This window comes from Kryptolebias marmoratus, linkage group LG15, assembly GCF_001649575.2.
Source record: "Kryptolebias marmoratus isolate JLee-2015 linkage group LG15, ASM164957v2, whole genome shotgun sequence".
Lineage (NCBI taxonomy): Eukaryota > Metazoa > Chordata > Actinopteri > Cyprinodontiformes > Rivulidae > Kryptolebias > Kryptolebias marmoratus.
The window spans coordinates 1,441,064-1,451,621 of record NC_051444.1 but is presented as its reverse complement, the minus strand read 5'-3'; the positions used below and the strand labels follow the sequence as shown (position 1 = coordinate 1,451,621).

Here is a 10,558-nt window from a genome sequence, read left to right as displayed (position 1 = left end):
TGGGGCCAGGGGGGCCAAGCAGGGCCAAACGGGGCAAGGGGCGGAGCCAGGCGGGGCCAAGTTGGGCCAGGTGGGGCCAAGCGGGGCCAGGCGAAGCTAGGTGGGGCTGGGCGGAGCCAGGAAGAGCCAAGCGGAGCTAGGCGGAGCCAGGGGCAGGGCCAGGTGGAGCCAGGGGCGGGGCCAGGAGGGACCGGGCGGGGCCATTGTGAAAGACGCTTAATTGGAAAACGAGAGAAAGTGGACGTAGAAAAGAGCAACGTCTCGTTGAGGACAATAAGACACTTTATTCACGTCACATACAGAAGACAGGATGTTACAGGAAGACAGATGTCAGATTTAAACTCATCAAATCAAATCAGAGCTCTTCCTGTAAGTCTTCCTGCGGCACATGTCACCATTTATATACTAAATAATTTATTAATAAACTGCATTTATATAAACACATTAGGCTAAAGCCTTACTAAATAAAAGACTTTAAAGGAATGCATGTCACCCATCCACTAAGGTTAAGAGTTATGGTCCGTTTTGGTCAAACCTTGAAAATCTCATACAGTTTCCTGACATCCTTAAACGATCTGTTAGGATCTGTTTCTTTAATTCGTTTAAAAACAACCTTTGACCAAAGTGCTTCACAAGTTGGTTAAAAACAAAAAAATAAAATAAATATAAAACACTAAAACAATAGAAGAAAATCAGCAAAAACAAGCGAAATCAAGAAAAAACTACAACAACGAAAAAGGTCTGAGATATTTTGTTAACAGACAAACAGGGTTAACTCAGGCTGAATATTAGTGACGATGCTCAGCTACTACCACACCAAAGTTTAGCCCAGTATGTGTGAAACTGTGTGTGCTAAGTTTGCTTTGCTGTGGCGGCCATCTTGAACTGGTTTGAGCCCAGTTAATCAGTTACTCTCTGAACATTTCAACGACATATTTCGCTAACAGTCCAGATAAACGAACCCTCAGACCTGGGCGGCCGATGATTATTGTGACATCATCACATTGTTTCAGCTTTCAGTGACCACCTGATGAATCTTTTCCTCCTGAACGTCATTTACGTTTAAGAACGTAACGATTAAGAACCGTCCTCGCTGAGAGGCTGAAACCAGCTGCACCAGAAAAGTCTAAATGTTGTCAATATTTCAAACAGTTTTTCAGTTTTTAAGACTAGATTGACGCCGAGCAGCTTTGATAAGCTCTAATTTTGCAAAATGCAAAGCCTGGTTGGCAGCATATCTAGTTTCAAAAGCCATAAAGTCTCTCTGTGTCACTTAGCATCGACCCCCCCCCCCTATATCAACACGGCAGCAGGCTTTAAAGTCTGCGCTGATAACCGCCTGAATGATCCCGTTAATCTGTGGCTGTAAGGATGCAGTGTCCCAGTTTCCACAAAAAAAGAATTTACATTTATTTTCTCAGTTTTCCACTTCACCTCAGTCCAACTGTCACCACTGCAGTGGATCCAAAACTGCTGCTTTAATAAAAGAAAACACCTGAGAACGCCAGACTGAGCGGGAAACCAGACAAAACACGCAAAACTGAAAAATAAAACAGGAAGTTCAGAAGCAAACCAATAAGCAAGGAACAGGATATCTCCAAAACCAAGATCCCAGAATCTTAAAAAACTTTACTCTGAAAATAAAACAACGTGTCTCTGAAATTCTCAGAAGTTCTGACAATTTAAAGAACTGAAACAAAGAGCGGCGCTCAGTTACAACCCTAATCCAGAAAGGTCTGGATCTGGACGATTTACTCATTTCATAAACCCAGATCACGGTGGAACACATCAAACACTTTTATCACAAAAAATCTGATCATTTTGAATCTGCTGGCAGCGACACGTCTCTCTACAGATGCTCCAGATGTTTCCCTCTGAAGCATCTCCTCTTCGTCTCCCATCAGTCTGTAAATATCTGGACCCGAGGGGATCCTTTCCAGAGGCACTAATGCACCCCCATATCATCAGAGAGGCAGGCTGGCTGGTTTGGACCCGTTAATCTCTAAAAGTTCCTCCAGATGTTTCTCACTTTACAGCCTTTTGTTGTTTTACAGATGTGTTGCTGCCATTAAATTCAAAATGACTAATTTCTTTTTGCAACAATGACACAATATCTTAGTTTCAACATTTCATATGTTTACTAAGTTCCACTGCAAATAAAATATGGGTTTGTTAAATTAGTCAATCATTAATCATGAAATTAATTAATTTCCAGTTTTAGAAACTTACTAACTTTATTAAATTTATTTATCTTATTTAAAACAACTGCTGTTGGACAAAGTGCTGCAAACAAAAGCGACGTATTACAACAATAACTCAAAGATTAAAAAACAATTAAAAACACGACAGGACCGTAGAAACCCAACAAATGGAACCAAAAAGTCAACTTTCCTGCTGCCGACTTCATCCTTCCTTTAATAAACGAGTGGCTGGAAGGATAAAAGATCAAAGTAAAAAGAAAACAATAAATAAACTAAATTTTCTTTATTCTAAAGAAGAAAAAAATCAGAGTAAAAGATGATTAACATGTCGAACGGCTGTGAAACCGACATGTGGTTCTGATCATGACAATAATCTGATTCCAGCTCGACCCGATGACCCGTGAAGCCTTCGCCTCGAGCAACATGTCTGCGTGTGTGTGTGTGTGTGTGTGTGTGTGTGTGTGTGAGCGTGGGGGTGTGTAGGAAACATAATTAGATGAGAAAGAACTCCCCTCCCCCCAGGCAGGGACACATATTTGGTGTCCTTAATAAACACTCACACTTCCCTCCCAACACACACACACACACAGGCTGTTCTTTTTACAACAGCCTGAAACTTCAGGTGTGTAACTCGCGACAGGAAGCAGAAAAGGGAAGTTACTTAAATATCTTTAAAGCCACAACGAATAAACGCTCGAGTTCTCCTTCTTTAGCTTCAGCAAACGAAATAAAACGACTCGCATTTTCGCCCAATGTGCCAAAAAAATACACAATTATTTCCTGAACCTTCTGCAAACTGAACCTTGGAAGGAAATAATCGACGAAACCAGGAAATCCTGAAGGAGTGCACGTCTCCCACCAACGATCTGTCAGCACTCAGAGTTTGTGTTAAAGATCACTCTCAGCTACTACCACACCAGGTTTCAGCTAAATATCTGAAAAACTGACTGGGTTACAGCCAGTTGATTAGCTGTGGCGGCCATCTTAAATCAAACTGTCTCCAAAAGTTAAAGAGTTGTAGGCGTTCATCCAGTGATGACTTCCTGAGAGTTTCATTCAGCTACATCCACTGGTTCATGAGATATTTTGCTAACAGACAGGCAATTACATGATTGCCTGTGTTTTATGGCGGCGGGAGATAAAAACACCTGAAGCTCTGAACGCTGCAAACCTTTAAATCATTAAACTGCTGGTCTCTTACAACAACTTCAATGAATGCAAGAGAAAACAACAAGAAGTTTTTAAAGTTTAAAGTCAAAAATGAGGAAAAAAAACAGCTTTTTGTGAGAAAACTTTGATCTGATCTGCAGAAAAGGCTTTTATTCGTCTTTATTTTAAACAAAACGTGTTCCTGGAGAAGATTTGAGCTCTTTAGGAACAGATTTGTTTTTTTTTTTCTTTTGATAAAAATACAAAAAAAAAGCAAAAACATTCAAACATTTTAAACTTCTCCAAACTGCTCTGCAGCTTTTCTGGAGGAAAACAGAAACTTTGAAGTTTGCACATTAATAATCAACCGGCTGAAGAAAAAAATCCTCCAAAAGGAAAAAACGAGAACAAAGAGACGAGCAGAAAGTTTGTCTTCTTTTATGCAGAAGAGTAAAAACAAGACGACTCACCAGGAAACGCAGAGGAGAAGCAGAAGTTGCAGAAACAACGGGGGAGTGAAAGCAGGAGGCCGTCACAATAAAAGTCTCTGCTTCCTGTTTGTCTTTAAAATTCCCGTTTGTCCCGCTTCCTTCGACTGAAGCTCATCGTTTGTTTTCTGGCTCTGTCAGCCGCCTGTCCCTGGTTTGTCCCTGGTGTGTCCCTGGTTTGTCCCTGGTTTGTCCCTGGTTTGTCCCTGGTCTGTCCCTGGTCTGTCCCTGGTCTGTCCCTGGTCTGTCTCTGGTCTGTCTCTGGTCTGTCCCTGATTCGTTCTGCAGGCTGAAGCCCAAAACAAAGCCCCGCTGCTCCAGCTCGCCTCACCAATGAATGAGCAGGAGGAGGGGGAAGGCAGGGGGGAGGAGGGGGGAGTGTCAGATTTGCATAGAGGGAGGGAGGGAGAGGAAGGTGGGAGGATGAGGAGGAGGAGGAGGAGGAGGAGGAGGAGGAGGAGGAGGGGGGGAGTGTGCTATCTGTGGGACACATCGACAGCCCGCATCAGTCACCTGCGTCTCAGGAGGCCTCGGGGGAAGGGGGGGGTGAAAGGTCAAACTGGACCAGGACAGTCCTGAAGTTCTGCAGCGACCCAGGAGGGGTAACCCGACACCAGAACCAGGAGGCGGCCATTCGGACCCGTATCAGCCGAGATCTGAGTCAGCAGCGCTCAGAGGAACAAGACAACAGCTGGAGGTGGAGAACCAGGTTCTGTGGAACATCTGGACCCTCAGAACCAAAGACTAAAGTCCAGTTTCGGAAGGTTAAATTTTACTGATCCTGATGTTTCTGCAGACATTTCAGATTTTAAAATAAACTTTAAGTTAATTCTTGCTGTGAATGAGGGGGGGGGGTTGACCTTCCCTCAGGCTGAACTTTTATTTTTATATAAATATTTTCTCTGTTTTTACAGATTACAGTCAACAACGGGCCGTCCGTCGGGTTCTGAAGGGTTCTGAGGATCTTAGAACCGAAGCAGCTGAAGGCGGAGAACAAAACATCCTGAAAAACTGATGTTTTAGAAAAGATGCTGAAAAATAAAAGTTCTGATCCGCGTTTCCTCAATAATAAAATATAAATAATTAACAATAATATACTCTGTGTGGAGATTTAACATATATTTTATGATGTTTTGTTTTTTTCTTTTCCTTGTCTGTAATTTAACAGAAAGTTATTATCTTCTCTTATCTTTATTCTTATTTTAGCTCTTCTTTTATATTTTTTTGTTTCTTATCTTTTCTTTTCTTTAATCTAATCTTTTATTGGATCTAAAACTCAACTTTATTTTGTTTCATCTGATTTATTTTTTGGCTCCAAACAGAAAACTCAACAATAATCTAACAAAAAAACAGATTAAATGAATTTTAGTTGAAATTTAATTTATGAAGTGAATGATATATAAATTACTTTATTTTTATGGCTAATAAAGGAACCTAAATGTAAAGAATTAGAGGTTAAAGACATTTGTTTTTATTCTTATTTATTTTTCCTGTGGCAGGAAACACTTTTATTCCCTTTAACATTATTTTAGTCTTAAATAAACTAATTTAGAGCAAACGTTGCAAAGATTCCCACTTTGGACCATCAGATTTAAAAAGTGCATAAATTAAAATATTGACCTGCTGCTTAGTTGACCTTCAAATTAAAAGCGTGGGAGGGGGTTCATGTAACGAGTTGGTACGTTTTATTTTAGGAGTCTGAAATGATAGCATCAGAACTACCAGGTGACAAAAAGTGACATTATTGTTAGTTTTTATTTAAAAAAGTAAATTTATTTATAAAAGTCTGACCAAGAAAGGAAAATATTCAAATCAACATTTAAAAAGAAGTAAAAACCAGTCAGATGACAGAAAGTTTCTGTTAAATAAAGAGAAGAAAAAAGCTGTTTCTGCACCAAATGTTTCTTTTTTTTTGGTTCTTCAGTAAAAACTGCGGCGGGGGTCACACCAGGACAAACTGAATGAAAGCTAATTTTAAAAAAGTAGTAATTACAGCGTCTCTCACTTCTTTTCTCACATGCACAGTTAATTATCAGCTCATTAACACCTCAACAAAGACCCACTTTTTCACTTATGGACAAAAAACACCACGATGGCTGAAAAGACCAGGAGCTTCATAAATACAGACGAGGAACAAAATGTTCACTTTCATTTTTGTCCCAAAGGTGTCAGGTTCTGGAATATTCAGAGGGGCTTTCATTTATAAGAAATTCAGGGTAAGTTGGGACTTAAAATAAAAAAAATAATAAAAAACTGGAGGTGCTTCGGTCTTTGTCAGCAGGTTTAAAGATCATTTCCAAATGAAGCAAATTATTTCTACTTTCACCACATTTCTTTGCTCGTTCCACTTCGTCAGCCACAGATAATGAGATTTTTTTTGTTGTTTTTGGTGTAAATTTTCAGGGAGAAAGAAATTTGATAATGACCTTTGGAAAGGCTGATTTAAATCCAACATATCCTTGAAGTAATGCATATCACCCGCCGCCTTTCACGTCAGAGTTTTAAAGTAAAACCAGTTCATGCTGAGAAAACGATGAAACTGTAGCCGTTTGGTCAAACCTTGTAAATGACTTCATACCGTATATTGAGAACCACATCATTTGTTTTTATTCTAAAGTCTTTAAATACTCTGTCAATTATCCTCAGAGTTCAAAAATCTCAATAAATCTCAAAACGAGGCGTCTCTGACTTTCACTGTCGTTCTTCACAGTCCAGAAGATAAAAACACTTTGGAATCAGGGTGAGTCTAAAAAAACAAGCGCAGCACGGTGATATTCTTACTCGGTCTCAGAATAATCTGTTTTTTCTGCAGTTTTCAGCCTAAATTCATCCAGACTTCAAATATCAGAGTTTACGCTCTGCTGCCCCCTGGTGGTGAATATTTATAACATCCCAAAGCTTTGAGGGAAACAACAGAAACAACAAAAACAACAAAAACAACCAACATCCTCTTTAGTTAGGATAATAACTTTAAAGTTATTTGTAAAATAAAACATCAGTAGGCTGCAGGTTCAATGACACTGCTCACCAACACAAAATGTTATTTTAATTTTATTATCATGATTTTCTGGGAGAGAAATTTAGTTTTTTCCTGCTAATCAGATAAAACCGGTCAGGAGATGAAATTTGATGTTTTTATCAAGTTGTTATAAATGCAAATTCACACGACACATAGATCTAATTTAAAAACAAGTTAAATGGAGTTTGTTGTGAACTCACAGAAGTTCCCCGGCGGCTGCAGGCTGTGTTTGGTCAGAGAACACCAGCCCACAGGAAACACGTCTCTGGAGTCGAACGGGCACCAGTAGTCGAAGGCGCCTCTCCAGCCGTCGAACATGACGAAGATCTCCTGACCTCTGACCTCTCCCACTGTGGCGGGACAGATCAGGTAGGGGTTCTTCCTGTCCACGGCCTCCAGCTTCATGCCGGGCTGGAAGAAGTTCTTCACGGGGCTGGGAGGTTCCTGAACACAGAACGTCCGGAAAACGTCCAGAACTTCAGCTTTAATGACAAATATCCAACTAATGTACGTCAAAATAAACTTCAATAATGTGGTCAAATTTTCTCTTATTCAAAAAAAATTAAACAGAAAAGAAAAACAAACATTTGATTTTTAAACTCAATGTTTATGTTTGGTTAAATATTTAACGGACATTATTCTCTCTTCTGATTTCACTTTGCTTCATTTTGATGGATAAAACGTTTATTCTGAAAATCCATGTTTCGGTTCCACTTAGGCTTTTATTCTGACAGTCATTTTTTGGTTCTGGCTGAGGCTTTTATTCTGACAGTCATTTTTTGGTTCTGGCTGAGGTTTTTATTCTGACAGTCATGTTTTGGTTCTGGCTGACGCTTTTATTCTGACAGCCATGTTTTGGTTCTGGCTGAGGCTTTTATTCTGACAGCCATGTTTTGGTTCTGGCTGAGGCTTTTATTCTGACAGTCATGTTTTGGTTCTGCTGAGACTTTTATTCTGACAGTCATGTTTTGGTTCTAGCTGAGGCTTTTATTCTGACAGTCATTTAATCTTAAATAATCTTAAATAAAACCAACATATTTAGGACGGTGGCGTTAGAAATCACTGTGAACATTAAAAACACAACATGGAATCTGAGAATATTTGTTTTGTTTCTGCACTTTTACACCAAAATTATCTTTAAAAAATTGTTTTGTTCAATACATTTTAATTTGAAAAATATTTACGACAAAGACCTGAAAACCAGTCTTGCATTTTCCAGCAGAAACATCTCGGAAATCTCCTGTGGTGCTGATATTATTTAATCCCACTTGTTGGCTTCTATAGTTATCTTCCAGGAGTCGTTACCTTCTTAAAAGCGGCGGCGGGGGCGATCTCCGCCCCGCTGAGCGTCCGCAGGAGAAACATCGGCCACGAGGAGGCGTTCATCCTGAAACCTGAACACAAACACGCAGATGAAGCTGCTGCAGCTGCTCTCATGTTTCCAGCTGTTAAATCTGGGACAGAACATCTGCTTCCTCAGGATCACGAGCTGCAGGTAAGGGTTAACACAACGCCAGGGCGGAAAAACAACAGCAATGACCTCAGAGAAGCAATCTGGGAAGGGTCAAAGGTCATTTCCAGACTATCTGGAGTCCATCGTTCTACAGAGAGGAGGATACAGTCCATCCCTGAAGGTCAGACCGTGCAATGAGCTCCATCTCAGACTCTACAGGCCTCAGTTAGCAGGTCAAAGGTCAAAGGTTAAAGCCTCTTCTCTCTAAAAACAACATGGCAGCTCAACTTAAAGGAACCAGGAGACTTCTGGACCAGAACCAGACCAGAGGACAGATGTTTACCTGGACACGATTCAGTTCCTGAATGCAGCAGGATTTTATAATCGACTGTAACGAAGGCTTTTGATAAATGAATAAAAAGAGCTGCGTAATGTTGCTTTTTACCTAAAAAAAAAGCTTCAAATAAAATAATTTAATACTTTTAAAGTTGCTGCAGTAGAACTGTGCGTTGCTCTGAAACCAGACTGTAAATTAGATCAAATCAGCAGCTAATTTTAAGAAAATGTCAATTAAAGATCTCAGATTTATCAGAATAAACTGGAGAATCGTTCATAAAGCGAGTTGGATCTTTTCTGTAAAGACGGCCTGTGATTGGACAATCAAATGAATAAATAAATCAGCAACAATTAACAGTTATTTACCTCCTTGTTTCCTGTCTTTTATTCTCATATTTTACTACAGAAACAAGCAGCTTGTTCTGAAAGACACCCACCCAGCGGCGGTTGCAGCATGTCCCCGCTCCGCTCGCAGCTTCCTATTGGCTGGATGTCTGAAGAGTCCACGAGCCTCCAGAAGTCGTTGGTGTTGTCGCTGCCGTCCAGGCGCAGGCGCAGGCGAGTTCCCATCATGCCCATCACCGTGGCGATGCACACCGAGTTAGAGTTTCGAGGATCCCGAGCCTCGAGTTTCATGCCGGATTTAAAATCGTTGGAGGGAGGGACTCTGGACTGCAGGGGGACACGGAGACACCGTTAATACCAACCAGGAGACGGAGATCAAACCCAGAACCTCGTCTGTGGAGATCTGTGAAGATCTGCTCACAGCTGTAAATTTTTATCAAAAACAATCAAAAGTAACAGTTTTAATTAAAAAGTTCAGACTAACTGAACCCAGAATTTATAGATTAATCTAATTTCCTTCCTTTGTTGTCCAACGAGTCTCTTATTTGATTCTGAAGTTGAGGAAAAAGCTACAAAAACTGGTGTCTTTGGACAACAAGAAAAATCTAAATCATCTTCAGCTGAGAAACAATCATCTCCTCCTCGGAAGCAGACGGATCTGTCTACGTTCCGTTCATTTATTTTTAAATATTTTTAACCAAACGAAGCAACAGAATCAGCAACATGAAAAGCAGAAGTTCAAATAAAAAGGTGAAGATGAGGTACCTGTCTGAAGCAGGCCGGCGAGGCTGCGGTCGACGAAGTTTCCCTCAGATATTCCTCCCAGCTGAACGGTTCTACCAGCAGAGAGAAGACGAGAACTCAGGAGAACCCAGGAGAACCAACATTCAGCTTTTTATCAAACACCCGCCCCAGCCTGTGTGTTTATTTGTCTCTGTTAGCGAAATATCTTTAATGTCTTTCACTGAACCTTCAGAAAGTAATCACTGGAGGCACCTGATTCAAGATGGCCGCCACAGCTAGTTTACCAGTGGAGAGTCCTCCTCAGCAGACACTCTGCTGATTATTTTCACAGTTTAAGCAGAACGGCGGGTGATATGCATTCCTTTAAGGACCTGCCTGAGCAGAACTTTGTTCAGTCTGTCAGATGAAGCTGGCAGGTTAGGTGGCGGGCGATATGCATTTAACTGTGTGTGTTCAGGTCTGCTCATGTCCCTCAGAGACAGAAACAAACAGCAGAGGAGCCAAACACCAACCATTGGATTTCTCCAGGACAGAACCTGCGGTGATGCTGCTGCGTCTCTCCTTCTTCTCCTCCTTCGGATCTGAAAACAGGAAACAGGAAACAGGAAACAGGAAAAGCTCCAATCAGGACCCAGCAGCTGCTGAACCTGCAGACGGTTAAAGACTGAATCAGCGATGGACGGGTGAGACGTTGGGACGTTACCTCTCTGAGGCGTTCGGCCCATGATGACCAGGAGGAAGGACCTGAAGAGACACTGCAGAGACAATATCATCAACATGGACAGAGAGGACAGGAGGACAGAGAGGACAGGAGGACAGAGAG

At 41.1% G+C, this 10,558-nt stretch overlaps 1 protein-coding gene across 6 annotated transcripts in view; it reads right to left on the bottom strand.

The window, feature by feature from the left end:
• The window catches only part of scml2 (Scm polycomb group protein like 2), a 21,376-nt gene that overhangs the window by 8,713 nt on the left and 2,105 nt on the right, over nt 1-10,558 (bottom strand). For all 6 annotated transcript variants that reach the window (XM_037980013.1, XM_037980011.1, XM_037980009.1 and 3 more), the window contains exons 2-7: nt 10,439-10,490; nt 10,248-10,316; nt 9,757-9,827; nt 9,084-9,318; nt 8,163-8,251; nt 7,058-7,301 (exon numbers count right to left, since the gene is read on the bottom strand). In XM_037980013.1, coding sequence (XP_037835941.1) covers nt 7,058-7,301; nt 8,163-8,251; nt 9,084-9,318; nt 9,757-9,827; nt 10,248-10,316; nt 10,439-10,460 — 730 coding nt within the window. In that variant the 5' untranslated portion in view covers nt 10,461-10,490. The remainder of the gene's footprint in view (nt 1-7,057; nt 7,302-8,162; nt 8,252-9,083; nt 9,319-9,756; nt 9,828-10,247; nt 10,317-10,438; nt 10,491-10,558) is intronic.